The 21,010-nt window shown below is 43.1% G+C and overlaps 1 protein-coding gene across 1 annotated transcript in view; it reads left to right on the forward strand.

The window, feature by feature from the left end:
- Positions 1-21,010, forward strand: part of LOC306877225 (collagen alpha-3(VI) chain-like) — a 77,279-nt gene that overhangs the window by 48,397 nt on the left and 7,872 nt on the right. Inside the window, exons 4-6 of the mRNA XM_079428858.1 lie at positions 2,527-3,117; positions 11,237-11,851; positions 12,250-12,855. Of these exons, the coding sequence (XP_079284984.1) occupies positions 2,527-3,117; positions 11,237-11,851; positions 12,250-12,855 (1,812 nt within the window). The remainder of the gene's footprint in view (positions 1-2,526; positions 3,118-11,236; positions 11,852-12,249; positions 12,856-21,010) is intronic.

Genomic DNA, 21,010 nt, shown 5'->3' on the forward strand with positions numbered 1-21,010 from the left:
GGGTCACCTATGAGCATGCCGGTCCCTTTGAGCGTCTGAGTTTCCTCTCATGCTGAGAGTTGAGTTCTCCGCTCTCCAGAGCTCTTTCTTGGTAGAGCTAGCATTGCTCCCCTCATTTTAGAGGGTCACCTATGAGCATGCTGCTCCCTCACGAGCTCTCCTGGTTGGTCGAGCTGGCATTGCTCCCCTCGTTATAGAGGGTCACCTATGAGCATGCCGCTCCCTTTTTTGAGCGTCTGAGTTTCCTCTCATGCTGAGAGTTGAGTTCTCCGCTCTCCAGAGCTCTTTCTTGGTAGAGCTAGCATTGCTCCCCTCATTTTAGAGGGTCACCTATGAGCATGCTGCTCCCTCACGAGCTCTCCTGGTTGGTCGAGCTAGCATTGCTCCCCTCGCTATAGAGGGTCACCTTTTGAGCATGCTGCTCTCTCCAGAGCATTTGGAAAGAACGATGTTTACAAATCCATGTTATGGTAAGTGTGCACGCTAGTCTTTGTGCACTTTCTGAAAGCCACGCTGTGGTAAGATCGCACACCGAGTGTTTTGCGGTCTTTTCTAAAATCCTGTATGGTATGGGTTACGCGCTGCGGCTTCGTACCCATTCTTTGAGTCGGTTAGGCCCGTTTTTCACCTTGGGCCCTTCTCTACCTGTGTATCCCCAGTGATACTACTTGAACAGGGGCTACTACTAAGGATCTGTTGATACAGTTCCTTCAGCTAGCTCTTGTAGGAGCAAGCAGTAGCCCCTGGGTGACAGACCAGGCTTAGTTACTATCCTAAGCGCTTGGTCGTATCCCCTTAAAGGAATCCCTTTTCTGATTCCAAGCCTTGAGCTCTACCCTGGGTCCAGGAGGTCCGGCCTCTATCATGTGAGTTCCGGGGTATGCAACTCAGGCCTTTGGCCGAAGGGGATAATGTCACTGACAGCCGTCAATTCATCCCAGTGACAACTCCCTTATTCTTTTTGGTAGAGTTGATGCTTAGTGCTCGCCTTTGTGGAATGGCATGCACTCCCCTCAGCATGGCGGCGTGGGTATATCGTTCCCCATAGCGACCTCTAGAGGACGCAGTTCGAAGTTCCCTTGAAAGGGAACGTCTCAGGTTACGTATGTAACCATGGTTCCCTGAGAGGGAACGAGACACTGCGTCCTCTAGACTTCAGGCCATGCTTCGGATGCTGCTTCAGACGAAGAAGTGGGTGATGCTTTTGATGCCCTCTTATACTGTGGTAGCACCGGGAGTGACGTCATAGGCTGTCGCCGGCCAAAATTTGGTGTTTTTGTATATATGCTTCAGACACGGGTCACGTAGATGGAGTTCCCCATAGCGACCTCTAGAGGACGCAGTGTCTCGTTCCCTCTCAGGGAACCATGGTTACATACGTAACCTGAGACGATATGTATTAGTGTTGTCAAAAGATTAATCACGATTAATCTCATCCAAAATAAAAGTTTTTGTTTACATAATATATGTGTGTGTACTGTGTATATTTATTATGTTTATATAAATACAAACACATGCATGTATATATTTAAGAAAAATATGTTATGTTTATATGTTAAATATATTTATATATAATATAAAATATAAGAATATAAATATATAAATGTATATACATGTAAATATTTTCAAAATATATACTGTATGTGTGTGTGTATTTATATATACATAATAAATATACACAATACACATACATATATTATGTAAAAAAAACCTTTTATTTTGGATGCGATTAATTGTTTGACAGCACGAATATGTATAGGTAGATTCCCTATTATTTAGATGGCAGACACATCTGCGTGCTTGGAGCAGTCGAATGAGAAATCTACCCATACAAATCTATGGGTATAACAATGTGCATGATGTTATTGTTTACACGGTCGTCAAGGATATGCAGAGCGAATGTGGGCAGCCACGCCATCGTTCTCAAAAGTCTCCATTTCGGTCCATTTACACTGAAACCTGATTCAGTTCATCATCTCATCAGGTTAGAGCTCCATAAACTGCACAGAGTGTGTCAGATAAGAGACATACAAAATGTGCAGAGTGGTGGGTCCCAAGGACCTGGATTAAAAACCAATGCTGTAAAAAACATATGCTGTTTACCAATGAACCATACAAAAAGTTTTGTAGTTCACTGTTCTCATCATTGTTCTCTCTAAAACACAATATTTAGACTAAATCAAGTGTAGCACAGCTTTCAAGTGGAGAGAGATAAGTCAAGTTTTGTAAGTTTTTGTACGTTTATTCAGGATATTATAAAATTTTGGTCACAGCAAATGTCCATTTTGAAATGAATGATCACTTAATGCTAATTAATTTTTACTGCATATATGATTAAACTATGCCATCTTTATGTCAAGTAAAAGATTGGTGATAGCTAATACATTGTATTTGTAAAACAACCTTCAAGCCAAACCTTAATTATTCAATTTTAATAAATGATGAGAGCTAATTTAGGTTACCTGATTTTGGTTAGAATTTGCAGAAGGACTAAGCAGAATTCTTCTTTTTTTTTCCCCCTTTTAGCTTTGGCTGTTGAGAAGAGAGATATAATTTTCCTCATTGACAGTAGCATGGGTACCATCGTAATCAATGCAGTGCGAAAATTCATCAAAAGGTTTATTGACACCATGCCAATTGGTCCTGATCAGGTGCAGGTCGGAGTGGCCATGTTTTCCACCACCCCAAGGATGGAGATCAACCTCAACTCATTCAGTTCAAAGGAATCACTAATCTCTGCCCTCGCAAGAATAAAACCCAAATCGTCGGTTGAAGTCAACATTGGTGCTGCCTTGGATTTTGTGAGGACCAGCATGCTCACAGCTGAGAGTGGGAGCCGCAGACAAGACCAAGTGCCACAGCTTGTGTTGCTCCTAACCAGTAAAAAATCCAAAGACAGTGTCCAACAACCAGCTGATGCCCTTCGTCAAATGGGTGTTCTGACTTTGGCTGCAGGCTCTAGGGCTGCTGATGAGGCTGAGCTCAGGCAAATAGCTTTAGGTGACATGGTTTTCATGCGGAAGGACTTCAGGATATTGCTACGCGACCCCAAAGAAATTACCTCCCCTCTCTCTACATTGTCTGGTACTGTTGTAACAGAGAGTCCAACTGAAAGAGGTAATCTTTAGAATTCTACAAACATACTCATTTTGTTTATAAAAAAAGCACATTGCATTGTTCGTAAGTATTAGTTATATAGATAAATATATAAATTAATAAGATAAATATAGGGGAGCACAGGGTACATCCTAACACTTTTTGACATTCTCAGTTTGTATAACTCCACCTGAGGTTCAGAGCATAATTTTTATTCACATTAATTTCACACTTTTCTTGCACAAATATGTCACTTTGTTTCATAATTCCCCGTAGGTGGGGTACATTGTAACATCTGAGGGACACATTGTAACATGACCACATGACAGCTTAAAATATTATATGATCTAATGAAAAAATAATAATTACAAGACAAACTAAAATATTTTGTTAATAAAATAAATTTCTTAACTTTTTGAAATAATGGCGTTTTTTTTAAGAATTAAAAATATTCTAATTTTGGAGTTTGACAATGAATACAATGCAACTATGCCTGCGACTGCGTTTTGTGCCCTGATCACAAAACGCAGTGTTACAATGTTCCCCATCTGCGCAACTGGAATTTAGAACCAGTTGGTGTCATCTGCTAGTATACGAAACATTAAAAAACTATCTAAACTGATTAATAAAAGATTGGAGATTATAATAATAGCAGAATTGTCTCATTTTAAATGAATACTAAAAACTGGGATGAAAAATTTACTTCAGCCAGAAATGTACTTTTGCTATGGTAAGATAAATATTCAGCTACGTCTTCAAAAGATTTTTGAATTTTGGCGCACTTTTTCTCTATATAGTGTTGATATGGCAACTTGTAAATACCTTAAATTTGGTTATGCTAGCATGTGTGAAAATATTTCATCTGTGTGTTACAACTAACCCTGCGTTCCCCCCGCACTCCCCTAGATGCATTGTAATGATAGTAGATGCATGTAAAGTATTTAAAGGTGCAATAGAATGGAAAACTGTATTTACCTTGGCATAGTTGAATAATAACAGTTCTGTACATGGAAATGACATACCGTGAGTCTCAAACACCATTGTTTCCTCCTTCTTATGTAAACCTTGTGGATGCAAAAGACCACTGAAAAATAGGCGAATCAGAACATAATACTGACTGTGATGTTACAGTCGGGATCACTAATATGTACGCCCCAACATTTGCATATACCCGCCCATGTTGTAGGCCAGCCGCCAGCCCAACCTGCACAGCCGAATCATCATAAGTTCTGCAGGTATTGTGAAGAAACAAGCGAGGACAACAGCGAAAATGGCAGATCATAGAAATAAATGTTACATTACAGGCTGTGCAGGGGATGTGAAGTCCAGCGATGGGTTGGTGTCTGTATTCAGAAAGGCACGGAAAGCAAATAATGCGTTCTAATAAATGGTTAGCTTCTTGCTAGCGGTAGCCTGTTACATTAAGTCAAGTCAAGTCAAGTCACCTTTATTTATATAGCGCTTTTAACAATGTAAATTGTGTCAAAGCAACTGCACAATATCAAAATCAAAATCCTCTGGCCAACAAACCAGCAGTTCAATTTAACTGCAGCAAAGTCAGATTGTAAGGTCTCAACTAGTTCCAGTGGTCATTTGGTAATTCTGTATGTTGTCTGAGAGTTGGCATCCTCTTAGGTCCTCTGAGGGGTTGGCATTATCTTTTCTCAGGTGTTCGGTCATCTCAGATCATTTAGGGGTTGGATCCAGACTGAAGCTTCTGTCATTCCTAATTACCACGGGATGTTAATCCCGTGGCAGAAACAGAGACAAATAGAGACATAATTAGCGTAGCTGCTGTTCCATCTAAGCAAAAATTATTTGTTCAACCCAAGCTAAAGAATAATAATAATGTACATTTGATCAGATATACTACAGTACAAGATTATAAAATGCATTATGTGAATGCTTGGCTAAAGAGATGTGTCTTTAATCTAGATTTAAACAGAGAGAGTGTGTCTGAACACCGAACGTTATCAGGAAGGCTATTCCAAAGTTTAGGAGCCAAATGTGAAAAAGCTCTACCTCCTTTAGTGGACTTTGCTATCCTAGGTACTACCAAAAGTCCAGAGTTTTGCGACTTTAAGGAGCGGGTTGGATTGTAGCGTGGTAGAAGACAAGTTATGTACGCAGGAGCTAAACCATTTAGGGCCTTATAGGCAAGTAATAATATTTTGTAAATGATACGGAACTGAATAGGTAGCCAGTGCAGAGACTGTAAAATTGGGGTAATATGATCATATTTTCTTGATCTGGTAAGAACTCTAGCCGCTGCATTTTGGACTATCTGTAGCTTGTTTATTGAAGATGCAGGACAACCAGCTAGCAGTGCATTACAATAGTCCAGTCTAGAGGTCATGAATGCATGGACTAGCTTTTCTGCATCAGAAACAGGAAGCATGTTTCGAAGCTTGGCAATGTTTCTAAGATGGAAGAATGCTGTTTTTGTAACATGGGAAATATGATTTTTAAAGGACAAGTTGCTGTCTAATATAACACCCAGATTTTTGACTTTAGAGGATGTGACAGTGCATCCGTCTAGTTGTAAATTGTAATCCAAGAGATTCTGTGTATTGTTTTTTGGTCCAATAAGTAATATCTCTGTCTTATCTGAATTTAATAGGAGGAAATTATTGGTCATCCAATCTTTTAAATTTTTTACACAATCTATTACCTTAGATAGTTTAGAAGTGTCATCTGGTCTTGTTGAGATATATAGTTGAGTATCATCAGCATAGCAATGAAAACTAATCCCGTATTTTCTAATAATATTACCAAGAGGCAACATGTATATTGAAAATAGAAGAGGACCTAGGACTGATCCTTGTGGTACTCCATACTTTACTGGTGATAATTGTGATGACTCTCCATTTAAATGAACAAAGTGGTAGCGATCGGACAGGTATGATTTAAACCACCTTAAAGCCTGCCCTTGAATACCAATATGGTTTTGTAGTCGATCTATGAGTATATCATGGTCTATAGTGTCAAACGCAGCACTAAGATCAAGTAATACTAGCAATGAGATGCAGCCTTGGTCTGAAGCAAGAAGCAAGTCATTTGTAATTTTAACAAGTGCAGTTTCTGTGCTATGGTGAGGCCTGAAACCTGACTGAAATTCTTCATAGAGATCATTTTTTTGCAAGAAGGAGCACAATTGAGCAGACACAACTTTTTCTAAAATTTTTGACATAAACGGAAGATTTGAAATGGGTCTGTAATTTGCCAGTTCATTAGAATCTAGTTGTGGTTTCTTAATAAGAGGCTTAATAACCGCCAGCTTGAATGGTTTTGGGACGTGACCTAAGGCTAACGATGAGTTAATAATATTGAGAAGCGGTTCTTCTGCTACGGGCAACAACTCTTTCAGTAGTTTAGTGGGTATAGGATCTAATAAACACGTTGTTGGTTTAGATGCACTGATAAGTTTATTTAGCTCTTCCTGTCCTATAGTTGTAAAGCACTGCAGTTTTTCTTTAGGTGCGATGAATGAAGCTGAAATACTAGACGCAGTAGAATCTACATTTGTTATTGTATTTCTGATGTTATCTATTTTATCAGTAAAGAAATTCATAAAATCATTACTATTAAATTGTGAGGGAATATTTAGATCGGGCGGTGTCTGTTTATTTGTTAGTCTAGCCACTGTGCTAAATAAGAACCTTGGATTGTTTTGGTTATTATCTATGAGTTTGCGGATATGCTCTACCCTGGCAGCTTTTAGAGCCTGTCTATAGCTGGACATACTGTTTTTCCACGCAATTCTAAAAACTTCCAAGTTAGTTTTTCTCCATTTGCGCTCAAGAATACGAGTTTCTTTCTTGAGAGAATGGGTATAACTGTTGTACCATGGCGCAGTACATTTTTCTCTAACCTTTTTCAATTTGAGGGGGGCAACAGCTTCTAATGTATTAGAGAAGATAGTGCCCATGTTGCTAGTTATTTCGTCTAGTTCATGTGTATTTATGGGTACACAGAGCAGTTGAGATAAATTAGGCAGGTTATTTGTGAATCTGTCTTTGGTGGCTGGAACAATAGTTCTGCCCAGACGATAACGCGGAGCCATATAACTAATATCAGTAATACGCAGCATGCACGATACAAGGAAATGATCAGTAACATCATCACTTTGAGGTATGATATCTATATCGGTAAGATCAAGTCCATGCGATATAATTAAATCTAGCGTATGATTAAAACGATGAGTGGGCCCGGTGACGTTTTGCTTGACTCCAAAAGAGTTTATTAGGTCAGTAAACGCAAGTCCTAACGCATCATTTGTATTATCAACGTGAATGTTAAAATCTCCGACAATTAGCAGTTTATCAACATTAACCAATAGATCTGAGAGGAAATTCTTTTAGGAAATCTGTATATGGCCCTGGCGGTCTATACACAGTAGCCAGAGCAAGAGATAAGAGAGATTTCTTTTGCATATCTAACAGTGTAACATTAAGCAGAAGTATTTCGAATGACTTAAACCTCCTGTATCCTGTTTTCTGAGTAACATTGAGAATATCACTATATATTGTTGCCACACCGCCGCCACGGCCAGTCTGACGGGGCTCATGTTTATAACAGTAGCTCGGTGGAGTAGACTCATTTAGACCAAAATATTCATTTGGTTTCAGCCAGGTTTCAGTCAGGCAGAGTACATCAAAATTATTATCTGTGATCATTTCATTTACAATAACTGCTTTGGGTGCGAGTGATCTAATATTTAGGAGCCCAAGCTTCAAAAATTGTTTTTGTTCATTTATTTTGTGTTTTTCTGGTTTAATCACGATCAGATTTTTTCTAGATCCTGCATTAAATTTATATTTTGACCTCGCTATTCGGAGGACAGACACAGTCTGTATAGATTGCACAACGCGGGTACTTCTATCATTTAAGTGGGTAGAACAAAAGTCATTTGAGAATTGACTTACTAGTCAGATGGAGCGTAGCGTCCTGGAGATGTTGTCCAACAGGAGTTCCGCTCCGACTCTGCTGGGGTGCAGGCCATCAGCACGGAAAAGCCTAGGACGCTCCCAGAAAAGATTCCAATTATTTACAAAGAGCAGTTTCTGTTCTTTACACCATGACAATAACCATTCGTTTAAAGCAAACAGTCTACTGAACCTTTCGTGTCCTCGTCGATACGTCGGAAGTGGACCTGACACGATGATCTTCGCCGCGGGCGATGTGCTGCGTACCGTCTCGATCAGGCTCCTGTAGTCCCTCTTCAGTGTCTCCGTCTGCCGCAGCTTGATGTCGTTAGTCCCCACGTGCAGCACGACAGCCCCGATGCTCTCATCGCCCTTCAGGATCGCGGGTATCTGCGCAGAAACATCGAGAACACGAGCACCGGGGAAACAGTGTGTGTGCACTTTACCTTCAGCTAGCGTAGCATGGACGTGCCGGACGATGGAGCTTCCGACGATCACAGCGTCGCGTTCCGTCTCGCGGAGGGGAGCGAAGCGGTTCCGGGTGGAGATCTCGAAGACCGGAGGCGGCGAGGTTGTCCCCCAGGGCCTGGCTCGCGTCTTCCGCTGCTGTTGTTGCACCCAGGGTCCGTGGCGTCCCGGCGCCGGAGTGAAGGACATCTGTGAAGACCGCGTCCTGGGTGCACAGTGTCTGTATAGAGAAACGCACGGAGTAGAGGTGGTGGGAGTGTTAGCAGCGTGCTGTATACTTACCCCGGACTTGTGAGCTTCAGCCCGGGATGTTTCCAGCGCGGCTCTCCTCTCTCTCAGCTGGGCCTGCTTCTCCACCAGGTCGCGGATCTGCTTCTCCACGGCCTCCAGCTCCAGCTGCACCGAATGCAGCTCGAACGTGTCCTCACCTGCACTCAAAGGTAGACACAAATCCGCCATTTAAGCAAATAAGAGTGAGACAAAGGCAATGTGTGTGAATAGAGTATTAGCAGTGTAAGCTAGATTAGCGGCAGGCACGCTGCCTATGCTAACAGGCTATAAGCTAATAGCAAACACGAGAAATCAAAATAAAACTAGTGATAACAAGGCGCTCCGATTGTTTTTGTTTTAGAATGCTATTGTGGATATATTCACACGTTATAAAAACGAAAAAGATAGTGTATAAAATAGTTTTAAGATAAAAAAAAATAGACGATAAAGAATCAACTTGACAGAGCTCAAACTCAAAACACGTAGTCACATTACAGCACATAAGATTTAATTTACCACATAAACAGAGTAAGGAGAGATGACTGAGGATGATGGCGAATGATTTACAGATCCTGAGCACCACTGACAAGCATCTGATCTTGTAAAATGTGTGGTAAGTACTGCCGCTCCATAATATAAACAGAGTATGTGCGATCGTGAATCTCGAAAGTGAAAGTGAAATTAAGGCCCCATTTACACTAGTGCGTTTTCGCTTTAAAACGGTGTTTTAGAATGAAAACGATCTCTGTTTACAATGGCATTTCCACTGCGTTTCAGAACGCTCCGTTTACACTACACAACCTAAAACGCATGTCACATGATTATTCATGCAGGTACAACCATAGATATGTATTAGGGTTGTCAAAAGATTAATCGCGATTAATCTCATCCAAAATAAAAGTTTTTGTTTACATAATATATGTGTGTGTACTGTGTATATTTATTATGTTTATATAAATACAAACACATGCATGTATATATTTAAGAAAAATATGTTATGTTTATATATTAAATATATTTATATATAATATAAAATATAAGAATATAAATATATAAATGTATATACATGTAAATATTTTCAAAATATATACTGTATGTGTGTGTGTATTTATATATACATAATAAATATACACAATACACATACATATACATATATTATGTAAACAAAAACTTTTATTTTGGATGCGATTAATTGTTTGACAGCACGAATATTTATAGGTAGATTCCCTATTATTTAGATGGCAGACACATCTGCGTGCTTGGAGCAGTCGAATGAGAAATCTACCCATACAAATCTATGGGTATAACAATGTGCATGATGTTATTGTTTACACGGTCGTCAAGGATATGCAGAGCGAATGTGGGTAGCCACGCCATCGTTTTCAAAAGTCTCTGTTTTGGTCCGTTTACACTGAAACGTAACCCCGGAATTTTCAAACTAAAACGGGGTCTGCAGCGTTTTCAAAAGTCTCAGTTTTCTACCTCGAAAACGCCGGAGTAGTGTAAACGACAGGCGTAACCGTAGCAAAAGTTATGCATTTTAAAACGAAAACGCACTAGTGTAAACAGGGCCTAAAAAGCGATCGTGTATTCCAAAGCAGTTTCAATGCCCCGTATATTAATAGCGGCTCCCTGATGCCCGCATTTTTTTTTACAGTATAATTACCCAACGATAAAACTGCGTGAGAACGTATTGAAATACATATTTTCTAGGGCTGGGTAAAAAATATTGATTCTCCGATTTTAATCAATCTTCAGTTTAACGCAACGATATCGATTCGGGAAATCCCCGAATCGATTCTTAATGCGCGTGCTTCACGTAAGAGGATATGAATATTCACCTCTCGTCCTGAAGAATTGCTCCACTAAAAAACAACTGTGTGCACCCTATTATTAATGTATTTCAGTAATAAACTTAAGTAGGAGAGTTTCAGTTACCAGCATTTATATCAAAATATGGATCCCATGTCTGCAAAACTAACATTTTAAATGAAATATTGATAGCTAATCGATATCGAATCGAAACCATAAAAATAAGAATCGAATCACAGAATTGGTCACAATACCCAGCCCTAATATTTTCCCTGTGTTTCCTTCCTGCTGTGTGAGCTACTGAAATGAGCCGCACTGTGAAACAGCCTATCAGAGCAGAGCTCAACATTATTATTCACAACCCTTCCACATAAGGAAATAACAGACCATTTCATTCTATAGACAAATCCTAGGGTTTTAAATGGACATGTAAAACAGTTTCCGGAGATTTTTTGCCCTCACCTAAGTCACATACCTTTTATGTAGATATCAGAGAACAATTTATGCATTCTATGGCACCTTTAAATAAAATACTTTACAAAAACATGTATCTTTTCTTTTGCATTTTTGCTCATTGATACTGTCTATAGCACAAATTGAGGTTCTTGAACTTCATTTAAAGGGTACATAGATATCTAAAATTGTGGTTATATAAAATCTTCTAGGCACAATTGTGGATGTTACTACAGTCCACACCCAAAGAGTTGTCCGAGACATTGTCTTCTTGGTGGATGGATCTAACTATGTTGGAAATAACCTGCAACCTGTGCTGGACTTCATTACCGAAGTGGTGAAGAGACTAGACGTTCGACCTGAGCGAGTGCGCATTGGATTAATGCAGTTTGCTGAAAGGCAGCGTACGGAGTTTTATCTGAACACTTACAACACCCAACAGGATGTGCTCTCTGCCATCGCTCGGCTGAGATTGATGGGAGGAAGTGCAATGAACACTGGTACAGCCCTACAGTATGCCCTAGCAAACCACTTCCAGCCCGCTGCTGGGTCACGTAGGAAAGAGGGGATCCAGCAGGTATTGGTTTTGATAACAGGAGGACCATCTCAAGATGAGGTCAAGAGGATTGCAGACATTATAGCTTTAGCGGGTGTTTTAACATTTGCTGTTGGAGCTGGCCAAGTGGAAGATCGTTTCCTGAGAACTGTTGCTTTTGTTGAAAATTTGGCATACTACAGAAGAAATTTTGCTGACTTGTCAAGTGTTGTTGATGAAATTATGACACCACTGGTCACTGTTGTTGGAGAGACTGATACTTCAGTAACAGGTGAGCTTAAGCACCTTTTCATTAAAAATAAATAAATAAATAAATAAAAAATAATAATCATAAAATGCATGACCATAAAAAAATATATATTTTTTTTAATTTAACAACATGTAAATAAATTAACTGCTGTTTACAGAAGTGATTAATGTGACCAGAGATGAAGCTTCTACTTATATCAGTGGCCTAGAAAAAATATATATATGCTTGACCTAGTGGTCACCCTAAATGAGGAAGAAAGACAACAGTTAGTGATATAAAATACTTTTTGCACCACTTTATTTTATTTAATCACCTTTTGTATTCAGAAATGTACAATCTAACTTTTATGCTGTACTGTAGCTATTTAAGCATTTTATTGTGTTTATTTCATATTCTCTCTTTTTTAAACTCTTTCACAGAATTTGAAATACCAAGTCCCTCTAGAGGAGAAATGGATGTTGCATTCTTGATTGATGGCTCTGATGATGTGAGAAGTGACTTTCCCTATATCCGTGACTTAATTTCCAAAGTCATTGAACCTCTGGATATAGGCTTTGATAAAGTACGAGTTTCTGTGGTCCAGCATAGTGAGAGACCAAGTCCTAACTTCTACCTGAACACTTACCAAACCAAAGATGAGGTGCTAAGAGCTGTAAGTGGTCTCACTCTGGCAGGTGGCAGAAGTTTAAATACTGGAGTTGCCTTGACTTTCATGAAAAACACCATCTTATCACCAGCCAATGGTGGTCGAGCCGGTGAAAATGTTCTCCAATTTTTGATAGTTTTGACTGGGGGGAGATCAAGAGACAGTGTCAGAGAACCTGCTGTTGCTCTAAAGACTGAGGGTGTTGTTCCTTTTGGTGTTGGAGTAAAAAATGCAGACCCTAAACAGATTGAGGCCATCTCTCACAATCCATCATTTGCTTTCAATGTGAAGGAATTCAGCCAGCTCAACACTGTTCAGGAAAGGCTCAAGAACTATGTGAACCTTCCAGATCAAGAACTGAAGGTCTTTCTAGAGGAAGGTAAGACAATTTTTGCTTTTTTTGATTCTTTGGTCTTCTGTATGCTTGCAAAAGCAGCAGTGTGTGTTAGTGGTTTATTTTTGGGTACCCTGCTATTCTGTGTTTCAAAATAATTATCATTGGTGTACTATGCCTTAGTTTATGCCAAAGACATATACAAATATATTGTGTTCCTCTTGGATGGTTCTGACAGCATTAAAATTGGATTTGGTGCTGTGTGTGATTTTGTTCAAAGAGTTGTTGAGAAACTTAATGTGGAGGAGAGCAAATACAGAATATCTGTGGTTCAGTACAATGACTATCCATTGGATGACGTATATCTTAAAACTTACTCAACAAAGGTGGAGGTTCTAAATGCAATAAAGACATAAAGGTGGACAAGGTATACACTTGGTGCAGGTCTCCAGTTTGTGAGGCACCAGGTTTTCAATTTTTTATCTGGGAGTAGATGACTTTATGGAATTCCTGAAATACTAATATTGTTGAGTAGCAGACCATCTAGTGATTAAATAATAGGGCCTGCCATGGCCCTGAAAGATCTTGAAATTGTGACAGTGAACATTGGTGTGAAAAATGCAGATTCAAATGAGCTGAAAATGATCATTTCAGTCACAATTCACACATTATATTGATTGATTTAATGGCCTTACTTTAATAGCGCCACAAATAGTTTTAACAATACAGTATATCCCAAAATAATCAGGAGAAATTCCAAAAGCAAAAGTTATGGGTAAAAGCATCTAAATTGCCATATATAGGCTGATATTGTAATTCTAGGGTGGAACTGAAAATTCCTTTTTCTTAAGTCTTTCTTCTTAAATATTTTCTCATATCTTCCATGTCTTTAGTTGACATCTTTTGCACATAAAGATGTTCGTTTCATGGGAGTGTTTTTGAACTATATTTCACTTGCAATACCTTTTCTTATTCAACGCTATTCACATCCTGACCCACAAAATAAATTTTGAAGGTTCGATGTCACTGATATTCTTTGATTTACTTGCATTTTGATACAGTTTTTTTGCTCTTGTACACTTTTAAAGCTTTTGCTATTCAATTTATACATTGAATGAGTCAGATGTATTCCAATATCCTTTTCTTTTTCTTTTCTTGGTAACTTGCCTGACACAGGAATTAACAAACGGGACATAGTTTTTCTCCTTGATGGCTCTGATGACTCCAAAAATGGACTTCTTGCCATCCGTGAGTTTATTCGGAGAATGGCAGAGGATCTTGACATTGACCAGGACATTGTTCGAGTTGCTGTAATACAGTACAGCGAATATGCTTTGACTCATTTCCTACTTAATACTTACAGTAGTAAGAAAGCTGTAATTTATGCCATTAATGGCCTTACAGCAAAAGGTGGAAAATATCTAAATACTGGGGCAGCACTACAGTATGTCAGGGACAATGTTTTCAATGCTGCTTCTGGAAGTAGACATCGGCTAGGATTACATCAGCTATTGATTGTTATACATTTACATTTACATTTAGTCATTTGGCAGACACTTTTATCCAAAGCGACTTACAATTGGGGAATACAAAAAGCGGTTCATCGTGAAGAGGCAATCAGACAGAGGAAGTGCTCGTAACACCAAGTCTCAGTCATTGTTCAAATAAGTATAAGCTAGTAAGGGAGGGAGAGAAGGGAAAGATTAATTTTTTTGTTTTTTTGTTTTTGAGTTTAGGATGAAGTCAAGTACTGCCGAAAGAGATGAGTTTTCAGTTGTTTCTTGAAGATTGACAGGGATCCAGCATTGCGGATAGGGGTGGGAAGATTATTCCACCAGCCAGGAATGGTGAACAAGAATGTTCTGGAGAGTTATTTTGATCCTCTCTGTGATGGTACCACAAGGCGTCGCTCACTAGCAGATCTCAGACTTCTGGAGGGGATGTAGGTTCGTAATAGTGAGTGGAAGTAGGAGGGTGCTGAGCCTGTGGTAGTTCTGTATGCAAGCATCAGTGTCTTGAACTTGATGCGAGCTGCCACTGGTAGCCAGTGCAAGGAGATGAAGAGAGGTGTAACATGCGCTCTTTTGGGCTCGTTGAAGATCAGTCGTGCCGCTGCATTCTGAATCATTTGTAGAGGATAGATGGCAGACCAGCCAGAAGAGCATTGCAGTAGTCCAGCCTAGAAACGACAAGGGCCTGGACAAGAAGTTGTGCAGCATACTGTGTCAGAAAGGGCCTGATCTTTCTGATGTTGTGTAGTGCAAACCTGCAGGATCGAGCAGTCTTTGCAATGTGCTCTTTGAAGGTCAGCTGGTCATCAAAGATTATACCAAGATTTCTGACCGAAGTTGATGTGGTAATCATTGATGATCCTAACTGAATCGTGAAGTCATGCTGTAGAGTCGGAGTGGCAGGGAAGACAAGTTATGACTGGTGGAGGGTTCGTTGATGATGTGGCAGGTCCAGCTGAAGATCTTAAAAATATTGGAGTTCTGTCCATTGCCATTGGAATAAAGAATGCTGTAGAGGCAGAGCTCCAAAGCATAGCATTTTCACCTAGATTTCTTTTTAATCTTCCAGCCTTTGGTGAACTTTTAAATATACAGCCTGATATCCTCTCCTTTATCAAATCCAAAATGGGAATAGAACCCCCTACTATCATTGGTAAGAATAACAACACTTGGCATTTTCCTCAAATTCAAACTTTTTCTTCTGACTTTGGGCATTTGAGAGTTTGGACATGAAACGTCATGAAAAGCTGCTTTCTTCACTAAACTGTTTGCTTTAATTATGAGGCCATTGATTGATTGATTCAGCTTTCTTAACATATTTTAAAGAATGGCAATCTTCTTTTGCTTTGTCCATCAGAGAACTTCCATGGTCCCCTTCCAGGAACTCAAGCTGCGTCGAAAGCGCTAGGGGAACGTCCTCAGCATGACCGCGCTCTGAACCAGAGTGTAATCTGTCCAATGGAAGGGTGAGACATCATAGGCGGGTGACGTTACTGACCGGAAAGCATAAAAGCATGTGCGGTGGAGCCGGCGTTTGCTTTTTGTCATTCAGCAACCGCCTCTCTGTCTGTGTGTACTGTCTTTGCATGTTGTCAGTCTTATTTAGTGTTGTACGTCTCCTAAACACATTATAAGCATCATGTCAAAAAGTGCTCGTAAAATAAAGCACTTGGGTGAGAGGAGACCACATTTCAGACCGTGTGTTCACTCGTGCAGACACTACATCACTGCGGGGGATACTCACGAGCTGTGTGTGGTCTGCTTGGGAGCGAGTCATGCTGAGTCGGCTCTCGAGGGAGCCGGCTGCCCGCATTGTGAGCTTCTAACATTGCATGCACTCCGCTCCTGGAAGGCTCTCTTTCGCGAGGGAGCCTTCATCAGCGTTCCCCGCGGTGCTGGTCCCGCTTCCGCCGAGGCGGAGCGGCGGCTGCACTCGTGGGGTTCGCAAGTGGATCTGGTAGTGGGAGGTGAGACGGGCCAGTCCCTATCTCCTTCCCCGCCTATCAGACCCAGAGGCCGCTCTCTGGGGTCGGAAGCCCGTTCTGTGGTTTCTTCCCCCCTGGGGCGCGGCTCGACGCTTCTCCTCTCTTCCTCCGAGGAGGTTGAGATGGAGAGCGTCGATGAGGCTTCGCACCCTCAGCCGCCCCAGTATGAGGAGCTAGTGGAGGTTATAACTCGCGCGGCAGCCAAGTTAAATATTAGTTGGCCCGCCGAGACCTCGGTCGAACCGCAGCCTAGTAAACTAGATGAGAGATTTCTGTGTGTTAGGCCGTTACCTCCACGCAGGAGGTCTCTTTCTCTTTATCCCCGCCTCAAATTACGGTAATGTGGCGGGGGTCAATGAGCACGGCTATAGAGCGATGCCCCGAGTGGAACAGACGCTTGCGAGCTATCTGTCCCCTCGCTCGTCGTCGTCTCTAAAGGCTCCGTCCTTGCCTACCAAGCCGCTACGTACGACTTCAGCGTTGGTGGGCAAGGGGTACACGGCTGCGGGTCAGGCTGGTGCGTGTCTGCACACCATGGCGGTGTTACAGGCGTACCAGGCCGACCTGCTAAAAGAGCTAGATGAGGGAGAGGGGTTCAGGCCTGAAGATATCACTGAGCTCCGAAAAACCGTTGATCTTTCTCTCCGTGCCACCAAAGAGACCGCCCGAGCCATTGGCAGGTCTATGGCAGAACTGGTGGCTGCGGAGAGAGATTTGTGGTTGACCCTGTCTGATTTACAAGATAAGGACAGGGTCCTCCTCATGGACGCCCCGCTTGCACCTGCTGGCCTGTTCGGCGACTCCGTCAATTCGGTTTCTTCGACAGGTACCAGCAGGCTCGTACACAAGCGGCGGCGTTTCAGCGGTTTCTCCCTCGCCGATCTCTAGCTCAGGGGGCTGCTGGGCGGGAGCAGCCCTCGCCGCGTACCAGCTCCTCGTACAGGGAGGCACAGAAGCAGAGCGTAGCTGCCCGCACCCCACCAAGGTGGTGTCGTGGGGGCAAGCGTTCTGGGTCGGGGACCTCTAAGGCTAAGCCGGATCTGCGGACCGTACTTAAGTCTGAGAGGTCCTCGGCTAAGAAGCCCTGACGGGCGTGGCAGATCGGGTGTCCGTCTCCCCCCAGTGCCCTCGGGAGACCAGTCTGCTAACCCTGCCAGAGTTCCAGGGCGCAGCTGGCTCCAGCGAGCGATATTCTCAGTTTCTTCCGCCCCGAAGTGTAGCGGAGCTGAGAAGCTCGCCACCCCTGCGGGGGTCGCTAGAGTTCCTGGTTCGGCCGTCTCCTGCTGGTCTTCCGCTTCAGGGCACCGAGCCAGCAGCTCTGGTCACATCAGAGGCCAGTCTCGAGAGACTGGTTCCCTTAGTAGACCATTTGGCAGCGTGGAAACTACTGCCAAATGTATCTCAATGGGTGCTGCGTACTGTAGAGAAAGGCTATCGTATTCAGTTCGGCGCTCCGCCACCGCCTTTCAACGGGGTGATTCCCACGTGCGTGGGCCCCCAGCAGGCTCTGATCATGGAGCAGGAAGTAAACACTCTCTTGAGGAAGGAGGCCATCGAGGTGGTCCCTCCTCACGAAAGAGAGTCAGGGTTCTACAGCCGGTACTTCATTGTTCCAAAGAAGGATGGAGGCTTGCGTCCCATTTTAGATCTGCGTCAGTCATGCGACTGAAGTTCAGGATGCTAACGATCAATCAGGTCATGTCTCAGATCAAGTCCGAGGACTGGTTTGTCACAATAGATCTAAAAGATGCATACTTCCACGTCTCCATCCTTCCCTCTCACAGGAAGTTCCTGAGGTTTGCTTTTTTGGCCAGTCACTCACCGTCAAGCAGTTTCAGAGACTGCTGGGGCTCATGGCAGCTGCGTCTTGGGGAGCGGTAATGAGTGACCACCCTGCCCGCGGTCTCTGGAGTGGTCGCCATCTAACGTGGCATATCAATTATTTGGAAATGTTGGCCGTGTTTCGTGCACTCAAGCACTTTCTCCCAGACCTAAGAGGTCACCATGTGTTGGTGCGCACCGACAACACATCTGTGGTCTCTTACATCAACCACCAGGGAGGTCTGCGTTCGCGCCCCTCATACAAGCTGGCGCACCAGATCCTTGTGTGGTCCCAGGGCAAACTCCGCTCGCTGAGAGCTATCTATATTCCTGGGTATCTCAATGTGGGAGCAGACATCCTGTCGAGGCAGGGGCCGAGGCCCGGGGAATGGATGCTTCACCCCGAGGTGGGGAAACAGATATGGAGAATTTTTGGCCAGGCTCAGGTGGACCTCTTCGTGACTCGAGAGTCAGCGCAATGTCCCCTCTGGTTCTCTCTAGTTCCTCCAGCTCCTCTGGGACTGAACACGATGGTACAGGCCTGGTCGAGGCTTCGTCTGTACACTTTTCCCCCGATCGCTCTGCTCCCGGGAGTTCTGGCGAGTGTGCGCCAGGACGAGGTCAGCCTACTGTTGGTAGCACCGTTCTGGCCGGGCCGAGTATGGTTCTCGGACCTGATTTCTCTCCTTGACGACTCTCCGTGGGAGATTCCCGTCAGGAGAGATCTCCTCTCACAGGCGGGGGGCACTATTCTTCACCCCCGCCCGGAGTTGTGGAAGCTGTGGGTGTGGCCTCTGAGGGGGCGCAGCTCATAGCTTCCGGTCTCTCAACCGAGGTTGTTGAGACCATCCTCCAATCCAGAGCTCCCTCTACGAGGAAACTGTATGCCCTGAAGTGGAAACTTTTCACTTCTTGGTGCAGAGACCGCCACTCTGACCCAGTTAACTGCCCGATTGGTACAGTGCTGGAGTTCCTGCAGACCCGTTTCTCCGCTGGGGTAACTCACTCCATCCTGAAGGTTTACGTGGCGGCTTTATCGGCCTACCACGCCCTTCTCGGTGGTCTTACAGTGGGTAGACACCCCCTGGTTGCACGTTTCCTCCGCGGTGCGCTGAGGCCTCCAGTACGATCCCGTGTCCCTACATGAGGCTTGGCTGTGGTTTTAGAAGCTCTCTGTAAACCTCCTTTTGAACCTATCGAAGAGATCTCTGATCGCCTTCTTTCTATTAAGACCACCTTTCTGTTGGCTATTTCTTCTTTAAAGAGAGTTGGGGATTTGCAGGCCCTCTCTGTGGCCCCTTCTTATCTTGACTTTGCCCCTGGTTTGGCTAAAGCGTTTCTCTACCCTCGAGCGGGTTATGTTCCTAAGGTCCCCTCTTATACTCCACGGCCGGTCGTGCTGCAGGCCTTCAGTCCTCCTCCCTTTCCGGAGCCTGACCAGCGAAAGCTTAACTGTGTGTGTCCAGTGCGAGCACTGGACGCATACGTCCACAGAGCTGCCCTGTGGAGAAGGACGGACCAATTGCTAGTGTGCTTCGGTCCTCCTAAACGGGGTCTGCCTGCCTCTAAGCAGACCCTTAGCAGGTGGATTGTGGATACTATTTCCTTGGCCTATGAATCTTCAGGTCTCCCCTCGCCTTTGGGGGTTAAGGCCCATTCTACTAGAAGTATGGCGGCCTCTAAGGCCTTTCTGGCAGGGGTTTCTATGCAGGATATCTGCAATGCTGCGGGTTGGTCCACGCCCCTCACCTTTGTTCGGTTTTATGACCTTGATCTTAGGGCCACTCCTGGCTCTTCTGTTCTCTCGTCCTCGTTGTGCTCCCAGTGATACACACAGGGCAGGTATTTGGAAGTCTGGTGGCGTGGGCATCTCGTTCCCCTAGCGCTTTCGACGCAGCTCGAGTTCCTGGAAGGGAACGTCTCGGGTTACGTATGTAACCCTGGTTCCCTGAAGGGAACGAGACGCTGCGTCTCGAGGCCATACTTCCTGTATCCCTGCGAGCGGTTGCTTCATTCATAGAAGCAAACGCCGGCTCCACCGCACGTGCTTTTATGCTTTCCGGTCAGTGACGTCACCCGCCTATAACGTCTCGCCCTTCCATTGGACAGATTACACTCTGGTTCTGAGCGCGGTCACGCTGAGGACGTTCCCCTAGCGCTTTCGACGCAGCGTCTCGTTCCCTTCAGGGAACCAGGGTTACATACGTAACCCGAGACGTTTTCCACTGGTTCTCTTAACCATGGAAGAGTCTTACTACTTGTGGAGATTTCCCTTCAGGTTAAAGCTCTTGTTTGAGCCAATGATTTCTCAATCATTGCTGGTATTTCAACTTCTTGTTCTTTCCTTTTTCTACTCTGGTTTCTTGATTGATCTCACTTATTCAATTGAGCTGGAAAATACACTAGTGATATCCTGTCATACATTTTTCATTTTTCTTTGAGTCAGATATTGTCAGCATATTCTCAAAAACACAAATATAGCAAAATGTATATGGATTGTATATTTGTCTGTTTGTTCAGGTCTGAATTTAATTGTTAATACTATGAAAAATCACTACATACAATAATGTGCTTCATGTATTTAGTGTGTTAATGATGTTTTGTCTTACACTTTTATAAGAGTCCGTTTTACTAAAGCCATTTAATTTTCATCCCAGTTGAATTGGATGCAGCTCAAAGAGACATTTTCTTTATTCTGGATGGGTCTGATGACACCAAGAATGCATTTAAACAAATGTGTCAGTTTGTTCAAAGAGTGGTGGACAAACTCAATATTGGGTCAAGCAGAGACAGAGTGTCTGTAGTTCAATACAGCATAGAGCCACAGGTCCATTTTTACCTCAACACACATGCCACAAAGCAAATAGCTTTAGGTGACATGGT

This window comes from Barbus barbus (assembly GCF_936440315.1).
Source record: "Barbus barbus genome assembly, chromosome: 11".
Lineage (NCBI taxonomy): Eukaryota > Metazoa > Chordata > Actinopteri > Cypriniformes > Cyprinidae > Barbus > Barbus barbus.